The 20722-nt window shown below is 40.4% G+C and overlaps 1 protein-coding gene across 2 annotated transcripts in view; it reads left to right on the top strand.

Annotated features, from left to right (window-relative positions):
- The first annotated feature begins 2099 nt into the window (after positions 1 to 2099).
- gsap (gamma-secretase activating protein) overlaps positions 2100 to 20722 on the top strand; it is a 34772-nt gene continuing 16149 nt past the window's right edge. For both annotated transcript variants that reach the window (XM_020644040.3, XM_020644037.3), the window contains exons 1-25: positions 2100 to 2445; positions 3115 to 3185; positions 4076 to 4132; positions 4221 to 4290; positions 5236 to 5283; positions 5400 to 5488; positions 5870 to 5939; positions 6058 to 6107; positions 6439 to 6549; positions 6648 to 6704; positions 6813 to 6859; positions 7043 to 7128; positions 7732 to 7809; positions 7929 to 8015; positions 8262 to 8354; positions 8551 to 8719; positions 9147 to 9237; positions 11245 to 11314; positions 13579 to 13658; positions 13804 to 13884; positions 14302 to 14424; positions 14784 to 14839; positions 16160 to 16191; positions 18359 to 18420; positions 19978 to 20073. In XM_020644040.3, coding sequence (XP_020499696.2) covers positions 2358 to 2445; positions 3115 to 3185; positions 4076 to 4132; positions 4221 to 4290; positions 5236 to 5283; positions 5400 to 5488; positions 5870 to 5939; positions 6058 to 6107; positions 6439 to 6549; positions 6648 to 6704; positions 6813 to 6859; positions 7043 to 7128; positions 7732 to 7809; positions 7929 to 8015; positions 8262 to 8354; positions 8551 to 8719; positions 9147 to 9237; positions 11245 to 11314; positions 13579 to 13658; positions 13804 to 13884; positions 14302 to 14424; positions 14784 to 14839; positions 16160 to 16191; positions 18359 to 18420; positions 19978 to 20073 — 1962 coding nt within the window. In that variant the 5' untranslated portion in view covers positions 2100 to 2357. The remainder of the gene's footprint in view (positions 2446 to 3114; positions 3186 to 4075; positions 4133 to 4220; positions 4291 to 5235; positions 5284 to 5399; positions 5489 to 5869; positions 5940 to 6057; positions 6108 to 6438; positions 6550 to 6647; positions 6705 to 6812; positions 6860 to 7042; positions 7129 to 7731; positions 7810 to 7928; positions 8016 to 8261; positions 8355 to 8550; positions 8720 to 9146; positions 9238 to 11244; positions 11315 to 13578; positions 13659 to 13803; positions 13885 to 14301; positions 14425 to 14783; positions 14840 to 16159; positions 16192 to 18358; positions 18421 to 19977; positions 20074 to 20722) is intronic.

The following is a 20722-nucleotide window of genomic DNA, read 5'->3' as shown; positions in this document are numbered from 1 at the left end:
GCTTGACTTGTGATTTTTCCCCAAAATATATTAATCTTTAAAGGATGTTAAAGATTTTTCTTATTACACTATTGTGTGTTAGTCAAAGATGTTTTGTCCCAGTTGAACTATTTTCAACTATATACTTTGTAAACTTGTTAATTAAGATGTTATTCACCGTAGAAAATTAACTTGTATAAATGATCCAAAGTCATTATTACATTCATTTTGGAACATGATTTATTGAGGACAATTTATAACTTAATTGCCACAGTATGAAGTTTTGTGGAAGAAAGAAAGGACAGGTGACTAATAGACAGAGTTAAAGCTTTGAAGTCCTTAAAAATGTTTTATAGCATTGCTAAATTACATTCCCAGTTGCATTAGGAATTATCATTTTTATGATGTTTTATAGTTGGCAGGGTCTGAGGGTCTCCACCAGAACATTTTAAGCACCATACATTATTTTTTCTGCGTTATGATGTATTTTGTATGCACACATGTGTGCATTTCCAGACAACTTTATGATTAAGATCTATTCTTGCTATCCTTTTTGTGTATTTTTCAAATCTCCTTTGGGTTCATCAGACGCGTGTTTGTTTTTCAATGAACACACACACAGTCCCAACAAGGACAGAAAAACAATCTCACACATGCACACACACGGTCCACACCAGTGTAGAAAAAAAAACACATAGGCCTACATGTACAAACAATCCCAACCAGGATTTAAAAAAAAATGAACACTCACACAGTTAAGAAAAAAAAACACAGTTCAACCAAAAACCTATAAGGCTCTGTATCTCAAAAGCCGCACCCCAGGCTGTTTCATTATCTTCTATTCCCCTCCTGCTCTTCTGTATGAGTATTTCAAAGTAAAAGCAATCTGGCACTTCAAACATTGATTGGTAACAATTTTTGCTGTCTTATTGTTTTAGAAAAGAAATTACCAAGGTCCAAACTTTAGTAGGCCTACTGGTTATGACCATGGTACTAATGTTTGGACCTCTTAACCTTAAATGTTCTCTCAGTTGTGTTGCACAGACTGAAACTGCAGCTCCCTCTGCTGCGGGAACATAGTATAACATACATCTGCTTCCGTTATGTGAAGTATAGAGCTTTTACAATTTGAGAACTGAAACTTAGCTCACTGGGTGTTCATTTGTCTACATACATACATATTTTTGGCGTTGTTAATCAGATTTCAGGTTTCCAGAAAAGTACATTTGTTCAAACTCATGTTCAACCTCATTAAAGGCCATACACAATAACAGGTGATTTAGTGTGCAGTGCTTTCTGTTATAGCTGAACGCAATAATATATAAAAAATGTGTCCCTGTACTTTTATTTGCCCAACATCAACAAACCAGAGTTCATGCACTCAACATAGCCTTAGCCTACATGAGACCATGTTGCAGTTAGATATACCTGTGCCATTTCTAAAGGGACTCAAAATATTATCAAAAGCATTGACATGACTGAAAATGCATCAATTTAAATATTCAATAGGGCTGCAGTTTGTTTATTTTCCCAAGTATTTACCTAGACTCAGGACATTTTATGAATAAGTCACAAGTTCCTTTATTTTCATAAAATGTCTTAGGATAAAAAAGTGCCATATGCACAGATATTCCTTCTATGACATTTTTTTCCTGTTTTAGTTTACATTCTAACACATTTTCTTCAGACGTTTTTCCCCTTTCTTTTATGTGTTGCTGAGGTTTTTGGTTTACCTTCTCTTCTCATGTTAAGGTGCATAATGACTAGTCTCGCCTACATATCAACGCATATAGACGCAGCTATTGTTTACCATATGATGACAAGTTAACCCGCATATTTAATACACATACTTTGCAGAAGCTCAACTTTAGAGTTACTTTATCAACAATTGATAGTCACACACTGAATGCTCACCAAAGGAAAGGTTGTCTGCATGAGTGTATTATAGGTTTGGCTGTCATAGATATGTCAGAGCGTAGAGCCCGGTAAAGCCTGTATGTGTCGCTCATTCAGCGGGGTGGTGTGACATTCCAACCCGCTGGACTGATACTGTCCTCGGCCTATGGTAACGAATCTCCTCGCTCCTTGGCTCCCGTGGGAGGAGGGAGGAGCCAACTGTGGCACAGCGGGACATTTCCGCATGTCAATAAAAGTCAATTTCTCGAGTCAAGAAGATGTTTGTCGATCATGTGAATAGGTGCTGTACCGCTTTTACCACATTTAGCCTACTCAAAGTGACTTTGTAGACTTTCGGTCACATGATGCCCAGCCTGAACAGTCACCACCAGCTGCCAGGTGCTGCCTCCTCTCAAGCAAACAAAACGCATTTTATAGAAGGGGTTCTTATCTGAAAGCAAAGGATCCTGAAAACTTGAAACATGCTGAAGTTCAAGCAAAAGTTCGACCTGCACAGAGAAGTGGAGAGTGATATCCTCAGGAAGGAGGCGTCGGTCTGCAGGGTGAAAGGTGAGGCGTTCAGGTACCCACGACTAACTTTGCTTCTTTATTGTCCTGCTCTATTGTTGACATACTAATTCTTATCTAAATTGCTTGGAAAAAAAATAGGTAGCTTAAAGTGTTTGGTCTCTTTAACAATGGTAATGTGTGTAATTGGTTTGAAATGAGTCTCTTGTAAAGTTAAGTCAGCTTTCCGGAGAAAATGTAGAGGACTTTCTTTGACAGTCAGCTTTAGCTTCTAAAAACGAAACAAAATAAAAAAAATCAAATCCCCTATTTTGAAAATGGTACGTATTGGCCAGTAGATGGCGGTAGTTACTCTTCATATTTCATCTCTAATTACCATGTAAATAATATGATTAAGTCAATCCTTAAAATTAGTAGACTTAACCTACTAAAACGGAGTTTAATTCTAAATGAAGATAGACTACAGCTCTTAAAGTAGACCTACATTAAATATCTGTTTTTGACTTTAGTACAGAACACCCAGTGCTTTAATTGAAAATATAAAGCTGGTGAATGGGACACAATACAAATCCTGCCTACACATTTGGACACTTACACATGTAATAACAACATTGAGAAAGAAATGTTTTTTTTTAATTGTCAGGGCATGTTGTCATTTCTTAAATTATTGTTGGCATAATATTGATTATTGTTGCTCTGCTGTGCTTGCAGAATACTCTGGAGCATTGGACATTCGTATCCTGAACATTGAGAGAGATGGGGGCATCCTTTACTCCTGGAAGGTGAGTTTATAGTGAAGGACTTGCATTTCAAATGTTTAAAATCCGTCTTATTTACGGAGTCAGGAGTTTTTTTTTTATACACAGTGATATTTTTTGTAATCCCAAATTTAACTCTTATATGTGGAAATTAGGAAAGAGAGCTAATTAAAAGCACACATTGTAATAACCTTGTCTGTAATATTAACAGAAAAACATCTTAAAACGGTGTTTCCTTCAGTGTGACATCTGGCTCAACTTGACATCTCTAATAAACTCAATGCTCATACTATTTGGCAAACATCGCTTGTGTGATGTTTTATCATTATCTTTAGTTATCTGCTTGCCCGCATTCCCCATTGAAGTTTAAGTGAGTGATCCAAGACACCATTTTTTTTTTAAACAGCAGTCATTTGTCATCAAATGGAAAAAAAAAAACACCTTATTTTGTTGGGCAGATTTCTCTACGTTCGTGATTGACGTATTATAATTTGGAAAACTGATCCTTGCTTGAATTTAACGTACATTTTCACTGACAGGCACAACAAGAGTCTGCGGGTTTAGCAGGTTAAAGACAGCATGCAGCCTGCAAAGAGGAAATAAGCTCTCTGAAAGTGCAAGGTTCACAGTATTATGCACGCCTTGCTGTGCCTTCAGTGTCAGCATAGATGTCGTTTTAATTTAGAGGCAAAAAAAAAAAAAAAGAGATGGATTCTGGTTTGAAGTGCAGCAGGTTTAGTTGGGATAATCAGCAGGGTAGGAAGAGGTCAAGCGTGACGTTCCACAGGTATCAATGTGATAAAGTCACTAGTGGGAAAGTATGTCCGCTTCGTCAGGACAGATTAGGATTATTGAACTCTGCGGTTTGATTGATTTAAAGACACGTGACCTAACTCTCGGATTCTATTCTTCAGGGGGCAACGGGGACAACAAGGATCGGGAAATATGACTCCAACACTAAACAGAACAAGGTATTGTTTGTGTGTGTCTCACCTGTTTTCTTTTCTTTTATGTACGTGCACAATTAGTTCCAATGTGGATTTCTTTTCTCTCCATTAGCTCCTGTACACATTTGACAAGCAAGTGAGTGTCAGCAGCTGTTCCCTGAACAAGGAGGAGACGCTCTTAGGTGAGTCTCTGCAATGTTACAGATAACAAATCCAAATCAGCAGACATTGTATGCAGTACTGTATTTCATCCCGACACCAAATCAGTCCATAGAGTGAGAGGTTCACATTGAGTCTGACCCTGAACTCTGAGTGGATTCACTCTCCGATGGGAAATTAGGGAGTTTCTGGTTCCCAGAACAGCTGATCTGAGTAGTTTCACTCTTGAGTTCAGCACGTGCACCACGACTATAAAAAGGCAACATTAATTGAGCCCTGATACGACAATTCACCATGGCAACAGGTGACAAAAAGAGGTAACACAGCTGCAGCGGCAAAGGGCAGAGAAGTGGTTTGGGAGAACATTTCTGCTCAAAGTCAATGCGTGTGAATGTGGTCTATTCTGGGGCGGCTGTAACTCAGTTTGTAGGGTCTTGGGTTTTGAACCAAAGGGCCACCGGTTTAAGTCCTCGTGCAGGCTAGGTCTGGAAATTGGCCTGGTAGCTGGGGAGGTGCCGGTTCACTTCCTGATCAATGCTGAGTTTGCCTTGAGTAAGGCACCGAAGCCCCAACAGCTCAGATTTTAGGTTCACAGACTCAGTTACACATGGTAAGTGATTCAGCTACCTCTGTTTCTGGAACAAGCTTGAGTTACCCCCCCTTTCTCGGGTTTGAGTGATCTCCCTTTCTGAAACAAAAAACCCAGAGTTTCCCTCATTTCAGTGTTGACAGACTCAGTGTTTCCACTAAACCTGGCGTCTGACCAGCCAAATTCAGGAACCACCTGCAGGACTTATAACACCGCCTATAACGAAGGTGGTACCGACAGGAATAAGGCTACAAACACAGCTTTCACTGCAGCTGGGCAAAATCATAGCTAACTAAAACAGTGATTTAGCCACGGTGCTTGGAAAATATATTTAAATCAAGTGCTGTGACATTTTCCCTGTGCTTCTTTTTCCTCTCAGCTGTCAGTTTGGCACAAAACACCAGAGGAGAGGAGCGCCTCAGACCAAGTAACACCTCAGATCTCCTTCCCTCTTTTTCATTCACATTCGAATACAGCCTACTGAAATATTCAATGTGATGAAAGCTTAAATCTAATCTCTTCTTACTCTTTCTGTCTTTGTAGTATCCAAGTGTCTGACTCTTCTGATTGAGATCCATCCCATCAACAACACTAAAGTCCTCAAGGCTGTAGACTGCAGGGTCAAAGTGCAGGTAGAATTTATGTGTGCTGTCTCGAGCCACTTTCATGCTGGGTGTTTTTTTATACTGCAGCAACAAGCTGATGCTGCAGCTCGGGACCATTGGAGCTTACTGTGTACAAGTGTCACAGCTCATTTATTTTACAAGCTAGCTGAAAGTGCATTTTTTTTTAAACCAGTCTCTCTTTCTCAGTTATATCTATTTTTATGAGAGAAACACATTAATTATGTCTCCCAGCCACTGTGGATATTACAGAGGCCTTTGCTTGAATCACAAATGCACAAGAAATGTTTGACGCTCACATTTAAACATGGAGATCAGCAAGCTGTCAACTGGCAACTCGTTATAAACCCCACATTCACACGCTGACTCGTGTTTTCCTCGCCTCCATAGTTCCTCAATTCAGAAACTGACCGGAGATCAGTGCTGGAGAGCCACCTGCTGCTGCTGACCGAGGACGGATGTGAGTCGGTCTGCGTCTGCCCCTTAATGCTCCTTCTTACAGAAAAACATTTGCATTCTCCGGTGAAAACATTCGAGAAAGTGTTAGAAATTCATCCACGCTCATCTGTGCGTTCCAGATGTGGACCTCTACCATGTTCTGCTGACAAAACAGGAGGGATACAGGGTGGTATGTTGGACTGTGCATTCACAACAGGTTTCATTTTGAACACCTGCTCTTTTGAGGAAGGTGTCAATGGATTCCTGCTAAGCACATAAATTGTGTAGTGCATTCAGGATTTGTGGTGGTGGGGTTCTCTGCTGATTTCTAGCGGTATAAATGGTGCACATATTTTATTATTAGTAAGCAAAAATCTTTAGGTAAAGGTACAAGCACATATTTAAATACTAACGCAGTGCTGTAGTATTCAGTTTTGGCCTCAGTCTCAGGTCGTAAAAACAAACTGTCTCGCGTCCTCTTGTTGAACTGTGCATTAAATGAATGCGTCCGTGTGAACCAGGTGATGGCCAATCCAGATCATTTGACCAAAACAGCAGAGCGGATTGTGGAGGATTTTAACTGGGTCCAGTGGGACGGACACACACAGAGACTCTACTATCTCACTCATAATGTAAGACACACACACACACACACACACACACCTTACATTAATCCATAAATATAGAAAAAAAGGCTTTAGATATTTTAAAAAAAGTATACATTTTACAGGTCAAGTTCCTCATGCGATGTGTTCAGTTTTACCCCAGCCATAACTGTGAGACTGTGGTGAGTCATTTCCACGTCTAGTAATTTAAGAAATGGCCAGTCTCTCTCTGAAGCATAATGACCGAACAATAACTTTAAATCATCTTGCCTTTTATTGCTGCCCCACAGTTGGAGCTCCCATTAGACCTGCCCGCTAATCCTTTCCGCACAGTCAAGTAAGGAAACAACTACGAGTACAGAAAAAAAAACATGTTTTCTCGGCACGTTTTTGGTATTCTGCTTTTCTGCAATGCCTCTGACATGCACCTGCAACTGAAACGAGTCACTGTGCACCTCATGTGCTGTGAAACAGTTTGCTGGGCTCCTTCATAACTATGTTTGCTGTGCATCCCCGACAGGTTTGTGAATCTGGGTTTTGACCATTATCACGTGGAGAAAGCAGAGCAGGAGCCTGTTAGGATGGAAGTGTTCACAAATAGAATAGGTAACACATTCACACACTCGTTTAACCACAGTATTTCTCTTATATTACGTGCACTTGTTCTTCAGGACTAATTCCATTTGTTGTTGTTTTCCTTTCATTTCTCTCTGCAAAAAACAAGAAAGTAAGTCCAAGTCGAACACAAACTGTTAAATAAGTGAATTTTGTTCTCGAGCACCATGAATCAGAAAATCAATCTGTGGGACAATGAAATTATCTAAAGATTGCTGGAAGAGTTTAATTCAGAAAATGTGCCAATCAATATCAGGAAGTGTTTTTAAAAGGTTTAGAATTGATCACGTATCCCTTGATAGTATTCTCATACGATTGAAGGTCCACTCTCAAAAAAGGGAGGAGTCATCTTTACAATCTATATTTGATTCCTTCATGAAATTGTGGATTACATCTTTGATTTCTAACTACCAGAAAATCTCAATTTACTCCTATTTCAATTCGTTACTGATTTTAACACCCTAACGAACTGATAGATTTTAGATATTGATATGTAGATACATATCAGGAGTGATTTCATTTCTCATTCATCATAAATAGATGTGACTTGACGTGTGTGATCTAATCCAGCTTTGTCCTGTGGTCTGCTTTTAGGAAGCATGTGTGTATGCTACAGCCAACCAATCAAAGACAAACAGGAGGTGATCTACACTGTGCTTTTGGTGCACAAAGGTGTGTATTTTATACACACATTTTATATTCAAATACAGTACAAAGAATCCATTTCTCCCATATCTGAATCGCTTTACATCCTGTTTTTTGTCCTGACATTTCCCTCCTTTTTTTTGCAGACTGCAGCAGAGCCTTCAGAGTATCTCTGGGCAGTGACCAGTCACAGCAGAAAGCCACACAGTTCCATCCACTCTTCATTCCTATAGGTCATTGCACAGATACTGTATAACACACACACACACACATACACACATATGCATAAGAATCTTCATAAATTCAACCAAGTCTTAGAGTTTGTCTGCCCAAATGCATTCCCTACTTGTGCATTCAAGACAGATGCACAAATACAAACAAGAGTGTGTGTCCTCGTGCAGCCTCGATAAATGTCTGGTGTGCAGGCTGAATACCAACATGCACGCCGACAGTGACGGCTGTGTTATTCCTGTATGTAGGTTACTTCATCCTGGTGTACCTGCAGGGTTATTTCCTCCATTGTATCAACACCAGGCAGCAGGAGATGCTCTGTCACTCCCTCTTTCTCTCAGGTAAGACGGAGGCTTTTTATTTTTTTTCGCCCACATCATGGGTACGCTGAGCGATGCCTGTGGAGCAGCTTGTTTACCAGCTGTAGAACTCTCCCCCCCCCTATGTATGTTTAACAAAATTAGAGCTTTTTACCCTCATATGAAGCCAATTTTTCATGTGTTTAACGTCATCTCTGTCTGCTTCACTCGTCTCAAGGTCCTGATGTCGATTTGGGCCTGCAGTGTCAGTCAGCTAACATCACAGTGTTGCATGCAGAGGAAGAGTCTAACGGTAGTCTTTTGGACCTGGCTACTGGGAGGATTCACTCTGCTGAGCTTAGCCCTGCATACCTGCTGCAGATACTGCGAGCAGACCCTCCTTCTAGGTGAGTATGATGCAAAGCGTCTTTGAGTATTTAGAAAAGCGCAATATAAATCGGATTTATTGTTATTCATTATTATAACTGCATTCAGAAATAAATGATTTATGTATATTTGGGGGTTTATATGCATAAAAGGGAGCAGAAAGGAAATAGATTTCTCCTTCCGTGCACCTGAAGAATCTTTCTCGAATAAAAATGTGCTTGAATTTGAATCCTTGCCTGCAGAAAATGATGCATTAGTTCCCCTTTGCGCTGTTTTTGTACTTTTCATGTATGCATTTTTAAAGATCCACTTTGTAAGCAGCACATACATCACAGTACAGCATCTGTCTGTCGATTGGCTGCCCGTGCGTCTGCGTTCGTGTCTCCCTGTTTGCGTATGCTTGTGTTGTGTGAAAGTAAATTTGTTGTAACGTCACCTCCATCCAAGGTGTCCCAGCGGCGAGAGCGAACCACAGCGCCTGGCCGCCCTCCACTGCCTGCTGGTTTACATGGGAAACAACCCAAACCTGGAGCTGAAGGTACAAATGAAGCCAAAAAAAAAAAAAAAAAAAAGTTTCAGGAGGACAAAATTATTGTCACACAAAGCACACTTACAATTATGTAATGTTTAAATTAACATCAGGTTGCATTTTTACCCCAAACAAAGACACAACACAACAACAGAGCCCACAGAACACACACCTAGAATAGTCTTTTTCACACAACACAGTGCCGTTACTTATTTGTAGAACTTGAAGTAGTTGTACTAAATGTTAGATTTTATATCTTTTTTTTTCAAACATTTATTCCAAATGTATCTCCTAGGTGAAGGCGATATATTTGAAACAAATGTAATTTTCTGCACTTCCATGGGAATTCAGTAGGTGTCAACCTTGAGTTGGAAGTGAGCCGACGGAGGGAGAAGAGAGAGAGAGAGAGAGAGAGAGAGAGAGAGAGAGAGAGGAGGCAGGAAGATGCACTGACTCTGAAGACAAGAGAAGACAAGGGGACAGAGATCAAAGTGACTTAAACACTAACAAAAAGAAAAAGGGACGGATATGTTGTTTGGGCACAGTGCTCACGATGACTCAGCCTTTATTAGTGGTGTTCTTAGATTAAGATGTTCCAGCTGCTCTGATAGATTGTAATAAATTCTCTCTTTAGAGGTTAAATGAGTCACCAGCTTCATTAGTGCAGCTTGCACTGGGAAATTGGACACCACACAGAACTTTTTGTATTCTTTGTCGCCTCCATTAAATGGGGCCAGCGACACAAAAAGCGGACGCTTTGTCAAAGGTGATTGCTCGTGAATATACTTTGCTTTGTTGGAGGCAGTTTGTAACTTGAAGAGAATACTGTGCAAATTGGGTCCCTTGTTCCTTATCTGCCTCCCTTTTCTTCCTCCTCTTACAATGGTTACACAGTGTTTGAAGAAATATCTTTATGTCAATGTTAGTTTGAATCGTATGTTCAAACAGATGAGATAATGTCAAGAGAAAAAAAAAAAAAGAGGTTTTTGAGAATATCTTAGAGGGCATCATTGAAGCTACAACGATCCAAGAATTCTTTTCAATATCAAAGTGAACATCCACAGTTTGTTAGCATGCTAATGTTAGCTCGCAGCATGGCTTAAGACTCTTTTTTTTTTCAATCTTTAATACGCTATTGTCCATCTTCACTTAGTGTGCAGGTATGCTAGGTACGCTGCTATGCTAAATTAATCACGTACATAGACCTCCGTGTAGTGTTAGGTAAAAAGTCAGGTGGCACTAACCAAGACATAACCGAGACCAGAGTGCCCCCGAGACCTTTAGGGATCGAGACCGAGACATTTAGGGATCGAGACCGACACATTTAGGGATCGAGACCGACACATTTAGGGATCGAGACCGGGTCTAAGCCGAGATCAAGGCAGGGCGAGACAAGACCGAGACCATACATATCATTGATCATCATCTTGTTTGCTGCAGGCGTGTCACTCACTTAGACCCCAACTAGGGGAAGGTTGTGGCCGTAGCTAGGCGATAAAATTCTAATTATGAATCAATTGAAGTTATTTGTTCTTTTAGAAAGAGGCATTTTCCTTCTAATCACAATAATGACGTGGGAAAAAAATAGCCTCTCGGCGGTGGTTTTGATTTTAAATCAAGCCTCCGACCCCACTGTGGTAACAGTTGAGTGACGTCACTCAGGCTTTCTATTGATATTTACAGTCCATGTGTAAAACCCGGGTTTTGTTGACTTGATTCAGTCTTTTAAAAAAAAAAAGGGGGGTGGGGGGGGGGGAGAAGTTGTTTCGATAAGTTACAGTAAGGTTATAAGTGCACAGCCAAGCTAACTGCCGTCCCCTGCTTGAAGTCTTTCCCATTAGAAAAGTGAATATGTCACATAATGTCACTTTGCTCTGAAATGAAACAAGATGTGTCCACTTGTCAATCTAGTTCGTAAGGAAACTGAAAGAGGAACATGTTGTACAGCTGCTGTCCCACCACCTCTGACCCCCCCCTCCCCTCTCCCCTCTCCCCGTGTTTCTGCTCTGCCTCCAGATCATCGAATGGCTCTGTGACAATGTGAACCCGTTCGAGTCCTTTGATCAGATCCAGGAGTTCATTCTGGGTCAGTATCAGCTGCAGCATGGGCGACAAAAAAGTATCACATCTTCTTCTTCTTTTTCTCCTTTTAGAGTCTAGCTGCAGCTCTTGCCTTTTTATGTCTCCCTCTGTGTGTGTGTGTGTGTGTGGTTACCAGAGTGCTTACATCTTGTCTACACAAAACAGAATTCTTTCATCAAGTCTGTTTGGCTTTCGCATCGCTTCTCGCTGACTTATGCCAGGCGGAGAGATGCAGGGTCTGGAGAGATAGATTAGAGGATGAATTTAGTTATTTTTAGCCAGCACAACACAGCTGTATGTCCACGAGAGAGAAGGAAATCACTGAAAAATGCGACAACATTTTGATTCCATATTTACAAGAAAACAGTTTGTCAGCGAGGTGATTAGTTAATGGAGCTCCTTCTGTAACAGAGAATTCATTTTTTTTGATTTGAATAGTTTACACGTTGTAATTGAGAGCTATGCTTCTCACACACATACAGTACGGCCCACGAAATACACATGTGCACAAAAACGTGTGAACATGCATTAGTGGAAAGAGTGTGGGGCTTGCTGCACACTGCAACGCGGGAAGCGCGCCAGAGCCGTTGGGGGGTTTCGGTGCCTTGCTCAAGAAGCGTCCTGGCACCTCTTCAGCAACTTCCATCATTTTGTCAACCCCCGGGGACTTTTATGTTGGCGTCCGAAATTGCAACACAAGTAACCGACTTGTTCTATATCACTGATGACTATGTGACAGGACTTCTTCTGAGGCCCCTCTTCACACCGATAATAAGAGAAATGTTCGTGCAAATATTGCTCATAAACATGATTTACAAATTGCAGGTATGCCCCCTGAAGACCACAAGGTATTGTTTTAGCCTTGGATGTTGTGAATATAGACCTCCATAATGTCTCTTAATAGGATTTAGAAGCTTAAATTAAGTGAGTTTCAGAGAGATGAACATAAGCTAGAAGCAAACACATTCCTCAGTGGCTTTGATATTTGTAAGATATTCACATTATATTTTATTAATGACTGACTGGTAGTCGATTTGTCCTGTCCACAGCCTCTCTAGAGACTCTGGACTGGAAAAGCGATTTGACAAAATTTGACAAAAAAAAACAAAAAAAAAAACAGGTTGTTTTGGCAGTCACAGTTGCTTTTGCCTTTTAAAGATAAAAGATAAAGATAAACTTTATTGGGAAATTTGTGTATTACAGCAGCTCCAGAAAACAGGGGACGGGAATATACTTATAAAAAATAAAAAAATAAAAATAGAAGTTAAATATACTTATAAAAAATAAAAATAGAAGTTAAGTTTCTGTTAGTTTATTAAAGAAAAACAAAAAGTACAAAACAAGAAGTAAAATAACAATTAAGACACTAGAGTACAAACCGAGAGCATGCCCTTCGCATCGTAATGCATCAATAAACATGATAAAAATCCTCCCACTGTGCTGTTAACAACTTCACAACAGCAGGAATAAAGCTGCACAGCTGTATTCCCGGCTTATCCCTTATCCGAAAATTGGCAGGACTGTTTTTCAGCCACTAATCCAGCATGCCAAACTATAGCTTCTCTGTTCCCCTTCCTCCAACAACCAGAGAATCACAAACACAGACACACAAAATATTGAGATGCCAGGTAAAAACCATGATACCGAATTACTGTCACTAAAAAACAAACAAACCCAACACATGTAAACGTGCACTTTAAATGTTTATCCCTCTGTTTCATACTGTATAAACAACCTGATGGTGACTGAGAAACAGTAGACGGACAAATAACAACAAAGATCCCTGTTTGGATTCATCTGTGAAGTAGATTTGAGGATTTCTTTTTATTTCTCAGCAGCTTAGCCTTTAAAGACAGCAGCACGGTATCTCACTTGCTCTTATTCAGAAAAGGACACACATTCACCTTAACTATCCCAAATTCTGCAACTAAAACAGCTTCCTCAAATTCAAATTCTCAAATCACAATTGAGCTTTTGTTTTTAGATTGATGCTTGTTGTGTTTGTTTTGCCTTAAAGAGGCACATTAGGAACCCCACAGTGCAACAACACGGGCACACACATAAAAACATTCTTTACATCTAAACCTGCTGTTTGGCAAAACAACTGTTGTCAATGTTTGTCTTCTTAATGTTGAGTGCCTTGTTTCGATGATTGAAATGTTGCAACTGATGTATGGAACAAAAGCCTAACTGTTATGTCTCTATCTCTCTCTCTCTCTCTCTCACACACACACACACACACACACACACACACACACACACACACAGCCTCTTTGTACAGGATAAGCTATGAGAAGTCTCTCAGCCTGGATAAAGTCCTGCCTTACTCCTCTGTGTGCGACAAGAAGGTACAACATACACACATGCATAGAGCATGTGTTTTAAACTCTGTTTCTTTTTTTTGTTAACACACACACACACACACACACACACACACACACACACACACACACACACACACACACACTTAATACGTGTCTCTTTGTATTCTAGGAGATACCAGTGTGTCTATCAAAGGTCCCTGGTGTGTCATGTACCACCGATTTACATACTGAATGTGTGTTCAAAGGGAAGGTAAACTGTATTCTTTAAATACTTGAAACACATTTTATCTCAATCAAACTGCTTCATATAATATGTCTGTTGTATTTGTTGTAAGGATACAGAATTATTGAGCTACTTTTACGGTTTCCTGAACCAGTGCATCAAACTAAACTAAGACTAGTGTGGCGGGGTCAAGGTGAAATGAAAAAAAAACAGTAATAATGAAACGTGTGATTTTTAAACTCACTGTGTGTGATTGAACTTCATTAAGATGCAACATCCTCAGTTATTTGTTGCAATGTCCTTGCTGTGTCACTGTGGGATTGTGTGTGTGTGTGTGTGTGTGTGTGTGTGTGTGTGTGTGTGTGTGTGTGTGTGTGTGTGTGTGTGTGTGTGTGTGTGTGTGTGTGTGTGTGTGTGTGTGTGTGTGTGTGTGTGTGCGTGCAGGCCAGAAGTCTCCAGGGTTTCTGGTTAGAGCTGCAGTGGAACACAGAGAGGACAAAATGTCTGGATGCTGGTCCTAACCCCAGATACAGAACGTCTCACATACGAGGCGACTGGGACGAACTGGTGAGTGAGTGAGTGAGTGAGTGAGTGTGTGTGTGTGTGTGTGTGTGTGTGTGTGTGTGTGTGTGTGTGTGTGTGTGTGTGTGTGTGTGTGTGTGTGTGTGTGTGTGTGTGTGTGTGTGTGTGTGTGTGTGTGTGTGTGTGTGTGTGTGTGTGTGTGTGTGTGTGTGTGTGTGTGTGTGTGTGTGTGTGTGTGTGTGTGTGTGTGTGTGTGTGTGTGTGTGTGTGTGTGTGTGTGTGTGTGTGTGCGCGTGTGTGTGTGTGCTCCCAATAAGAATCACAAGCAAATGAAGAACACATTGTGTAATTGTTTTGTATTAAGCTAACAAAGTTGCTTGTTTTTTTGTTTTTTTGTGTGTCAGAGGTCGGAGAGGAAACCATCCAGCCACATGACTCACATGCAGGAGAACACAAAAAAGTAGGTCTGCCTCCCCAGTGGAGCTTTTAAGAAAAGTAGACGCACAGACCTGAAAGTGGAAAGATGACTGCGTCTGTGTCTCAGTGTTTTCAGTGTCTCTTTGGTGCAAATAGTTTCATTTTCCCAAGACCTAAAATGAATATTGAAAAATGATTGGGGTTTAGAAACATTTCTGAATCTGTACTTTTCAGAAATGAGAAAGAGGAGGTGTTACAAGAGACGGATTTTACTCAGCTCTAAATCCACTGGCTGCTACCGATGGTGTAACTTTCAGAGGATAAAAATATGAAATTGCTTTTTGATTTTTCCACAAAGTCTACTTCTTGAGAACTATTGTCAGCTGTGGATTATTACCCATTTTGGAGCCCACGTCGAGTATTAATAGCGTCAAGATGGTGTTAGCAGCATGACCTTAGAATAAACTGTATTGACTTGGAAACATAGGAATCTCTTTATTAGTCGGATTGAGTCATTATTCATCTTCAAAAAACAAAACAAAATCCTTATTCTCTAACTATGCTGGAGTGCATTAACACCCTATCTAGATGTTTGAGTGATAGCTCAGATATGTTGAAAGTATGATTGAAGAATTAAACAAGAGTCTAAGAAATGCGACCCAAGTACTTTTCAGTGTAAAACGACACATTAGTAAAACTCTCAGATCTGCTCTCTCCCCCCCCCCCCCCCCAGATAATTTGATATGTCCTGTCTGGAGCCTTAATTGAGCTCATACCTTAATTTTCATGACCTGTTGGGAGCCCTGATAAGTATGCCTCCACTCACTCTCCACCGACGTGTTGTGAATGATAATGTGCATCAGCATTGTGGATGGCATAAGTTAAGTTTCCATTACCAAAGTCAAACAACACAGAAAAAAAGTCCTCACTAGTATACAGTAACAGGTTACGCTATTAAACACTCAATACTTACATTGAAAAATACATGATAAGGCGCCACTGAGTAGTTTATGATGAAATTTCTCGATGATGGGCCTGTACCTGAACGCACCGCAGATGTAAACCTGCTCTGAATTACTCATACCTCTCCCCTGTTTGTACTCATGATCAAACCAACAGCTTTTTTTGTTCATAATTAGCCTCCCCTAGGCCAAACTTCAGCACCTGCAAAAAAAGAACCCAAAAAAAAAAAAAAAAAAAAAGGTTCTCTCAAAGTTTAGATATATTTTTGTAGCCGACCGCAGCAGACGAGAATTATACTGCATCTGCTTCCAGCATAAAAAGTAAGACTCTTATTATAATGCTGGCTGGAGGGATTTGTTTTTTTTCACTCACAGCTTTCTTCTTTCTTTTTTTTCTGTAGAGTTCTATCAACGGTGGACACCTGGTGTCTGGGTAAGAGACGGCACCAAACACACACAAACACTCAGACGTAAATCCATAGATGCCCCACTCACACAGACACACAACACAAAGAGAGTGAATGTCATAAATAACAAAAAAAAAAGAGGTTCTGGTTCGTGTGCTCCACGGAGGTCACATACTTCACGGCCACTGGAGAATTCAACTAAACAGAACCACCACGTTAATTTATCTTGGAGGGAGAGAAAGGGAGGAAGAGAAGAAAGGAAGACGAAAAAGAGGGAGGGTTGCTACAATTATATAACAGTGTTGAGATGGGTACTTCCTCCCCTTGTCTCCTTCGTTTTCATTCTCTCCTTGTTCATCACGCTCGCTCTCATGACTACAGTGAAGCCGTTATGAATCAAAGACAACACGGGACCTTCCCTAACCTCAGTTAAAATACACATGGATGAGCTCATATATCCACAGACTGCCTCCAATTACTTATGAAACAAACAGTCTCTGCCAATTCAATCACATATCTTATCGCTGACAAGACGTTCACCCCTGGTTTTCCAATGCATGTTGCATCCCTTGCTGAAATAGTTATTTACAACCCAAGGCTCAAGCGGTATATCGTGTTACTTGCAGGCTGTAATTTGATCACATGATAACATGCATGTTGCTGCCCCAGTGATGTTCTAATAAATTCACTAGATGCATACATTTAGGTTGCAACAGACATCTTTGTTAATACTATAAAGTCTAAGAAACTGTCATAATGTGCAGTGCAGATACTGCAGGAAGGTGTGCTGATTGATCTGCATAGTTGACTTACAGGCAGGTGTGATCAGGCAGGCGGGTCCAGGACTGGTGCACAAAAAACATCCATTACCAAATCTATCATTAAGAAATAGCAGCCTAACAATGATGCTCTTTTAATTTAACAGTAGAAAGAATCCAGTGTGCACGGAGTGAGGATACACCGTGAGTGTTTTCTTAAGTGATTTAGTGCCAACAAAAAATAACTTTTGTGATTAAGTGATGTGTCAATATATATATTTTTTAAATTCCCATTGTTTAGTCTATCAGATATAGGAAGTAATAGGAAGTAAAATGCTTAAAATTCTCATGTAGAATTTTGCATGGTGACATTTGCTTCTTACAGTAGTTCCTTCCCTTCGAGTAGTCAGAAGACTTGAAAAGCTATACCAGCTCGTCCATTTACCATTTCACATGCATTACATCACTTTATTACTTGTTATCCATCTAGTAAGTTAATTTATTCATACAATAATGTACATAGTGTTGCAAAATGACCATTTATTCTGCCTTACTTCTTTATATTTTATTGAACTAACCCTGGCTGGTTACACCTCCTCATTTATTTTGGTATCCTGTGTGTTTCTTGAATAACTGTGAGAGTGTTTTTGTAAAGCAATTGATCAGTTATTTATCAGACTTTAATGCTAAAAAAATACCATCTAGCGCTGAACTGTTTATAACTAGATGAAATTGATGGAACAATAAGCGTTACCAATTTCAAATCAAATGAGTCCAAATATATTCTGAGTACAGGACGACACAATTCTCTTACATATGTAAATGTGAAGTGGGTGATCAATTGAAACTGCTGACAGGCATCCAGTGAATGTGGCGGTGCAGCCTGTCAGTAAGCTGGGCTCTGCTATATTTATCTGTAACATAGAACACTAACATCAAGAAGCCTGCTTCTGCGGCTGTGCAAAAGGGATCAAAAAGATGGTGTGTGCAATAATTTATCTCCAGTAACCGAGCTGGAGCTTGGTCCACTTTTTTCCTTGTGGCTGACATAAGAAAAGCTGCAGTATGCACACACACGCTTAACACACAAATACACACACACACTCACACACACACACACCCCCAGAGGGATTGCAGCCTCATAACCCCAGAGCTTTGTGGTGTATTTTTTTTTTTTTAAAGCCAATACACACTCCTCAAGAAACCATTAATATCCTCGATTCAGTCCTTTTTTTTTATTTTTTTTATTAAAGCCATAAACAAGTCAGAGCTCAGGTTTCTTCGATTCCTACTGATGGCCTGTTTAAAGATGTTACTGCACCGACACACCTGAGGCTACCTGTGGTGTTCATTGGAGTGTAGATGCAGCATCAAACGTGTCTTCAAACAGTTCTGTTATGTGCACACTCTCACTACTGCCTGGTCTCTTTTTTAGATAAGAAGCTGGTGCCACTCTTCCAGGAGGAGGACCAACAACAGAGGGCGCTCATAGGCCTGGTGAGAGAGACCGATGCTGAAAACAGTCAATGGCTGCAACATATGCACACACTAACACTGCTAAAATGATGTTGTTTTTTTATGTTTGGAACTCTGCAATGTCATTCTCCACACTCTCTCTCTCTCTCTCTTTCCCCCATTTTTTTTGACTCTATCCACAGTCCCCCAAAATAAACCTTTAAATATCAAAGAAACTTGGAATGCACAATGCTCGCTCATGCTATCATGGCTAAATGCTAACCAATAGCTGCAGCCACTTGAGTTGCAGTGTCAACTCATAAATAAAAACCTCATTTGCAATCATCAATCTTTATGCTGATGATATTTTTGCTCACGTAGCCCATTAAGGAGCATCAGTACTAATTTCTGTCAGTTTCATAACCAGCTAAAAAAAAACTGCTCACTGGAGCTTGAGGTGCGTTTTGTGTTGGACTCTTTGGGTGTCTTATACTTTATTTTTTGGGCAGATAGTCAAATGCATCTTGAAAGACTTCAAGGATTTTAAAATGACTCATTCAGGCAAAGTATCAGCCAATCATTCATTCATGACAAAACATGGGGGTATTTGAAAAGCAGGAAGTCCTTCAACTATCTCAAACGCCAGTAGTTCCAACCCTGCCAGTCAAACTCAAAGAGCAGGATGAGAATAGGAAATAATGAAACAGCCTGGGATGCTGCTTTTGAGATACAGCGCCTTCTGTGAGGTCCCTTTGTTGTACTGTTTTTTTTTCTTCTTCTCTTTACTGTAGTAGAAGTAGAAGATGAACAATGAAAGAATAGGTGCATGTTGAAACATTCCTCTGAAGAAGCATTCAGATTGTTGATATCCAGCAGTTCAACAGCTGCTGTAGGTGGATTGTTCCTCTCACATGGGCTGATGATATATAGACCTCTAAAGATCCATAGTGAAGTGCTGACAGCTGGTGCTTTCCCTCCATAGTCATCTTTTAAGGTGAAACTGCTGTTACGCTTCAGATGAGTCGACACTTTAAAAAAAAAGAGGGCGTTTTAAGGTCCCCGTCTGCAATTTTTTTTCTCCTCCTGAACGCCGTTTGATGGACAATTTCATATCCTCCGGTTTTCCCCTGTACTCAGCATAGTTTCTAAAGAGCAGATAGCTTCAATTTAATGGAGTTCAGGCTAGATGCTAGCAGTCGCTCAGCTATTCTTAGAGCGACCCAGCCCTCCTGTCTCTGTTTTTTCTCTATACATCTTCTTTCCCTTTCACATCAATCCCTCTTTTTCCTCTTGCCCTTTTTCCTTAAACTAGTTCTAGACCTTCACTTTCACGTTTTTTTTTACTCCTCACGTCCACTTTTTCTTTATTCTCTACCTCTTCTTCCTCTCTTCTTTTTCCCTCTCTATGGTTAAATCAATTTAAGGACACTGTAGTCGAGGGAAAAGTCGAGGTGAACTCAATTTGACCCTGCTGAGTGCACGGCAAAGTATGCTTAAACACACACACACACACACACACACAAACTCTTACCTAAACACATCTTCACACACACATAGTCGCAGAGAAAATAATCTGCGTTTTGTATCTTGAATTTTCAGACGGTCGACAAGCTCCGCGAGCATCTGAACAGACACCTGCCTCGACTGGGGAAAAAGAAGATCGACTCGCTCGTTGTCAACTACGTCGCCAAACTGGTTGGTACACACCGTGTGGGCAGTGTGGTGTTTGTGTGTGTCGGAGGGAGAAAAAAAATTGAGAAGGAGGGTTGCCTCCTTTTTGTTTTCTTCTTTTCTTCCAAAGGCACATCCTTCTACAAGTTATGTTTACTTAATGTCCGCCCTTAGCCTTTTTCTTGGTGAAGGTTAAGTGACACTCAGCGCGGATGGCTCAGTGGAAAAGGCAGTGAGTTTTCCACTTTAACCGAACACTTTGACAGAGCTCTCAGATGGATGTGTGCTCTTCAGTTTAGAGAGGCTGCTGGAAGCCATCAGGTGTCACTCTTTTTTAAAACACACCGCCGTTCTCCGGGTGAAAGATGTGTCCTTAACCAGCTCCAATTCATGTGATTTCATCCCGGGATGTGTTTGTGTCTGGGAGATTGGATGTTTGTTGGTGAGCCTTTAAAAAGGAAAAAAAAAAAAATGATTGAGCCATAAAGAGTTGTCAGTAATGCTTCATGTAACAGACTGGAAGGCTCATTTCTCCCTGGGTTTTTCCCTTCCCAAGGTTTAAAAAAAAGAAGATTTTATGTTGCTCACAGTGGAGGAACACACAAGTCAGCATGTCTTCAAGATTCAAAAACAGAGTGTATTTAACCTCTCTTACTCACAGACATTAAACTTT

This window comes from Labrus bergylta, chromosome 23 (genome assembly GCF_963930695.1).
Source record: "Labrus bergylta chromosome 23, fLabBer1.1, whole genome shotgun sequence".
Classification (NCBI taxonomy): Eukaryota; Metazoa; Chordata; class Actinopteri; order Labriformes; family Labridae; genus Labrus; species Labrus bergylta.
Note: the sequence above shows the minus strand (reverse complement) of the source record. Positions and strands in the feature narration are given on the sequence as shown.